The sequence below is a fragment of the Galeopterus variegatus genome, unplaced genomic scaffold, assembly GCF_000696425.1.
Source record: "Galeopterus variegatus unplaced genomic scaffold, G_variegatus-3.0.2 Scaffold537, whole genome shotgun sequence".
NCBI classification, from domain to species: domain Eukaryota; kingdom Metazoa; phylum Chordata; class Mammalia; order Dermoptera; family Cynocephalidae; genus Galeopterus; species Galeopterus variegatus.
In genome coordinates, this window is record NW_007726648.1 from 394,880 (window position 1) to 400,628 (window position 5,749).

At 44.3% G+C, this 5,749-nt stretch overlaps 1 protein-coding gene across 1 annotated transcript in view; it reads left to right on the forward strand.

Moving 5' to 3' along the window:
• EXOC8 (exocyst complex component 8) overlaps positions 1-4,018 on the forward strand; it is a 5,014-nt gene extending 996 nt beyond the window's left edge. Inside the window, exons 2-3 of the mRNA XM_008569863.1 lie at positions 3-3,116; positions 3,266-4,018. Of these exons, the coding sequence (XP_008568085.1) occupies positions 3-1,325 (1,323 nt within the window). The 3' untranslated portion in view covers positions 1,326-3,116; positions 3,266-4,018. The remainder of the gene's footprint in view (positions 1-2; positions 3,117-3,265) is intronic.
• The last annotated feature ends 1,731 nt before the right edge of the window (positions 4,019-5,749 follow it).

The following is a 5,749-nucleotide window of genomic DNA, read 5'->3' on the forward strand; positions in this document are numbered from 1 at the left end:
AGAAGCGGCGCCGCGAACAGGAGGAGGCGGCGGCCGCCCCCCGAGCGCCGCCGCACGGGGCCCCCAGGCCCGGGAACCCCTTCGAGGACGAGGACAAGCAGGAGCCGGCCGCGCCCGCGGCGGACGAGGACAAGGTGGACCTGTCGGCGGAGTGGGTGCAGGAGCTGCCTGAAGACCTGGACGTGTGCATCGCCCAGCGCGACTTCGAGGGGGCCGTGGACCTGCTGGACAAGCTGGAGCGGTACCTGCAGGACAAGCCTAGCCCGCCCCACGTGAAAGAACTCCGGGCCCGCGTGGACGAGCGCGTCCGGCAGCTCACCGAGGTGCTCGTGTTCGAGCTGTCCCCGGACCGGTCCCTGCGCGGCGGCCCCAAGGCCACTCGCAGGGCGGTGTCGCAGCTGGTCCGCCTCGGCCAGGGCACCAAGGCCTGCGAGCTGTTCCTGAGAAACCGGGCGGCCGCGGTGCGCACCGCCATCCGCCAGCTCCGCATCGAGGGCGCCACCTCGCTCTACATCCACAAGCTGTGCCACGTCTTCTTCACCAGCCTCCTGGAGACTGCCCGGGAGTTCGAGACGGACTTCGCAGGCACCGACAGCGGCTGCTACTCCGCTTTCGTGGTGTGGGCGAGGTCGGCCATGGGCACGTTCGTGGACGCCTTCAGCAAGCAGGTGTTCGACAGCAAGGAGAGCCTGTCCACAGCGGCCGAGTGTGTCCGAGTGGCGAAGGAGCACTGCCAGCAGCTGGGGGACATCGGACTGGACCTCACCTTCATCGTGCACGCCCTGCTGGTGAAGGACATCCAGGGCGCCTTGCACTGCTACAAGGAGATCATCATCGAAGCCACGAAGCACCGCAACTCCGAGGAGCTGTGGCGGAGGATGAACCTGATGACCCCCGAGGCCCTGGGCAAGCTCAAGGAGGAGATGAAGAGCTGCGGGGTGAGCAACTTCGAGCAGTACACAGGGGACGACTGCTGGGTGAACCTGAGCTACACCGTGGTGGCCTTCACCAAGCAGACCATGGGCTTCCTGGAAGAGGCGCTGAAGCTGTACTTCCCGGAGCTGCACATGGTGCTTCTCGAGAGCCTGGTGGAGATCATCTTGGTGGCTGTTCAGCACGTGGATTATAGTCTGCGTTGTGAGCAGGACCCGGAGAAGAAGGCTTTCATCAGACAGAACGCGTCCTTCCTGTACGAGACAGTGCTCCCCGTGGTGGAGAGAAGGTTCGAGGAAGGCGTGGGGAAACCTGCCAAGCAACTGCAGGACCTGAGGAGCACGTCGAGGCTTGTGCGCGTGAACCCGGAGAGCACGACGTCAGTGGTCTGATGCGCGGGTCCGTGCAGACGTGGGTCCGTGCAGACGCTGCTTGTACCTATAGTTTACAGTAGGTTGCGGTAGCATAGTCTTTATAGCCTCCAACACAGCTTAAAAATAAAAAGAGCTCTCTTAGAAATACAAAATGAAGAGAGAAAATAATGTCAAACGAAGCCCGAATAACAAGTCTTGACACTACTGAGACATGTCACATGTAGTATGCTTTCCTTTTAAATTATGCTAATGCTCTAATGAACGTGTGATCACACTATAATATTGCAGCTTATCCTTTGAGTTAACACACTTTCTCACAGTACGTGTACATATGTGTATTATGCAGCACAGAGAAATAGTATCTATAAATACATAGAGTTTAAGCATGTCGTGAAAGTTTCCCAGTTCCCTTAAATGTCAGGTTTCTTAAAGGGTACAGCGCCATATAACACACCCTGCGTCCTGTACTGCCCCTCCTTAAAGTGTGATTGAACATGTGAGGAAAAGGAAGGAGTTGGGAAAGGTGGTTTCAGAGTAAATTTTAGTCAAAAGAATTCTTTCTTGAAGCTAGCTAGCGTGTGGACTCAGCTGCTCCTCCCGTCCGTGTACAATGCAAGAGGAAGCTTTCATAAAAGCAATTCAGCAAACGTTTCCAACACAATTTGAATGGCTGATTATTTTCCATTGCTAATTAGTAGCGTCGTGGTATTTGATAGGGGAGTATTGATTTGGAAATCTTAAGGACTGTGATTAATTTTTTTCCCAACATATTCCTGAATTGTGTGAACTTCCAGATAGAGCTTTTCTCTTTATATTGAAAAATAATAACAAACAGAAACACTGAAGAATCTGGCGGCAGCCAGTGATTTTAGTTATCTCTCCTCCCACTCCCACCCACCCCTGTGTAGGTTATATAGTGGCTCAGACTTCATGCAAATGGAAAGAAAGTTTTCGTTGAAATATATATTTAGATTTGATAGTCTGGATGGATGGGAAATTAGAAAAAATCATATGCAGATCCCAGTGTTCTCAAGCATGACCACTGTGAGCAGAGGTTTGTTTTTGTATTTTTGTAATAACGTGGAGAACAGGTGAGACAGGGTACCCAAGGCAAAGAAAACCTTTTGTGACCTAGAATGCCCCGTGCTCCATTTTTCTTGTTTTATTTTTTATTTTCCTTGCTTTGCTTTTAAAAGTGAATATAATGCTTCCTTCAGATTGTTTAGTAAAGCAAAAATAAAAAGAAAAAAAAAACCAAAGAAACGTGAGCTTCCCCAGGTTTCTAAACTATTGCTTGTATCATTTATTGACGATTTAGAGGAGCTGCTAGCTGACATCCGAGTTTCCCTAGCTTTTAGTTGTCATTCTTGTCCATAAGTGCCATTTTTTGATGCCCACTTCAAAAGATCATTTCTTTTATCTGAATAAAAATGGTGGTATTAAGGCTGTGAAACTTAACGTAAAACCAAAAACAAATTCCAAATAGTGGCTCAGTTGTAAAACTGCTTGATTTCATCACTCCTGTGCCAAACCAGCCCTTTTATTTATTTTTTTTAAGCTGTGCATATTTAAAAGGTTGAAAATTATCAGTTACAGATTTTCTTTGATTTAATTTTTAATTTTTTTCACATAACTTGAGGATTTTCTAGACAACCATAACTGGATATCTCAGCTGAACAAAGTTACAATTTGTCTTTTTAAGGAACACTGGAAACTTGAATTAGATAAAATTTTGTGATTATTACAATTATTTTGTACCACCTACGGTTTCTGATACATTGTATGAAACGCGTATTGGGTAAAGATATGGTGCTGGGTCTGTGAAATACAGTTACAATTTGTCTTTTTAAGGAACACTGGAAACTTGAATTAGATAAAATTTTGTGATTATTACAATTATTTTGTACCACCTATGGTTTCTGATACATTGTATGAAACGCGTATTGGGTAAAGATATGGTGCTGGGTCTGTGAAATGATACTTATGAAATCAAAATTCCTCTTAAGGCGTGAATTTGTAAAAACTTCAATGTGTATACTTAGATGTTTAAGTGGTGCTTCTTCATAGAACTGACTGCTTTTTAAAACTGGAAGTACAGAATTTTCTTCTGTTAAACTTTGTGTGTTCCTGAATCAGAGTTGTGGCCGAAGGGAGTATGCTTTTGGTGAATCGATTAGTGTGGGAATTGATTAGAGACCACCAGCCTTGTGATGTCCCCGTGTGCCCAGACAGCAGTTCCCTTCCTTTCCTCAAAGTGGAGTCAGAGCTCTTCTTGCTCATTCTTTTTTGTTACATTAGACTCCAGAACAAGTTCTAAAAATTGAATGCAACTAGCGATTGTCCAGAAATACACTGAAATGTACCACTTAAGCACTGGTTGCCTTTTGCTGTGTGCTTCAAGCCTTAACGCTGTCACCGGAGCTTAGACTCACAGGCTGGACTGAATTAATTGCTGTTGGGGAAAAAAGACAGCCCGTGGAATTAAGTCTCTTTGATTAAAGCCTCATTTCACTTAAGTGCTGAAAACGAACTTATTTTTGTTTAAAATACTACCGATGGTTTAATTATGGGCACTTGGATTTTGCAACTTGATATGGATTTGACATGTGGTATAAAATCAGTATGTGTACATTTCGCTTATCGATATGCTGCAATATGAGGGAATCTGAAATGTTTTATAAAAATAAAGCTTAAAAATTTTTACAATGGAATTAAGTCTCTTTGATTAAAGCCTCATTTCACTTAAGTGCTGAAAACGAACTTATTTTTGTTTAAAATACTACCTATGGTTTAATTATGGGCACTTGGATTTTGCAACTTGATATGGATTTGACATGTGGTATAAAATCAGTATGTGTACATTTCGCTTATCAATATGCTGCAATATGAGGGAATCTGAAATGTTTTATAAAAATAAAGCTTAAAAATTTTTACACTGGATAAAATTGATCAATATTACAATATGATCTATTTCTCTTTAATTAGGATTTAATATTCTTACGTTCTTGTTACTGAAATGTTTGAAGAGCCTAGTTTTTTGTTTGGTTTATTTATGTGGGGAGGATACTTAGGAAGCTGTTAGCTAATTGAAATAAATGTTCCGCTTACTGTCAGAATTGCATATAAATCAAACCTCAATTTTTAAGGATTCCCTTGAATGGAAAATTTCAGAATTTCAGAAAAAGAGTAAAGTGTGAATTTACTCTGAAAAGTAAATTTTATACCATCCGCACATCCCTCAATAAAGAAAATATAAGCCACAAGACCTAGAATCTAAGTGACAAGGTTTTGCAATTTTTAAAGTACGTCATGTGTAGACACTGAGGGAACTGTCACCTGTTTAGAAGTAACCGGTGCCGTGTTTCACATTGACTGGAACGTGGGGGCGGGGAGGACAACATAGACGTAAGCATTCTTTATTCTCTGAAGACGCTTAAAGTGGATCAGGGCCCTGCACCAGCCCCAAAGAAAGGAAAAAGACGCCTGACACTGGAAAAAGTCCACACATAAATGGGAGAATAACTAACTGCTCCGCTGCGTGCACTGGGAACGCAGAGAAGGAAGAGAGAGGTGCGGCGTGCAGGGGTCTAGGCAGTTCTCGTGGAACCGTTGGCATCTGAGCTGCTCCTTGAAGAATGGCCAAGACTGGGACGTGCAGAGGAGGGATCGGGGACCTGAGCAGACTCCAGTGGGATGCAGCTCACTGAGAAAGCTGCCACCGTGCAGGAGGGTGTGAAGCAGAAAGCCAGAGTCCTTGCCCCCACCCAAGCCCCTGACATCCACTCACCGCAGGTAAAGAGTTTCAGGACATTTTCCCCCAGAACTTGGACCATACTGTACAAGGGTACCTCAAACATTTTGTGGAAAAATAGAATTGAAACATAACACGAATCTTTCCCTGGACTTTTTGAAGACCCTCGTACGTACAGTTCCGCATCTTGCTTTTTATTCACTTAGTAATTCAGTATTTTTAAGACGTCTTCTCACATTAGTTAGTACCTGTCGCCGTAAGTCGCTGTCTTTGTTCTGTGGTTGCATAGTATCTAGTCACAGTGAGTCGATAGATCATAATTTCGCATTGTTTGGTGACTTTGTTGGCTCCAGGTTTTTGTGATTACAGAAAAATCCTGAAAAAAACGTCCCTGTGCATATGTGACTGTAGCCACAGGATGCATTGCTAGAAACCGCTCTGCCAAACTGTGCATTTTAAATTTACGTAGATGTTGCCAAAATGCTCATGCTACATTCTCCTGGAATGCTCATGAATGCTCATGAACGTTTACTCATTCATCTTTTAATAAGAGTAGTCTTAGTAGTAGTGGAGATTTATTCATTTTTACTAATCTTTTCCATGCAAACCGAGTATCCAGCTTTGGCTGTAGTTTTGATGAGTGAGGTTGAGCAACCTTGCATTTCTTTTTCTATTAAGCTTCTTTTTCTGT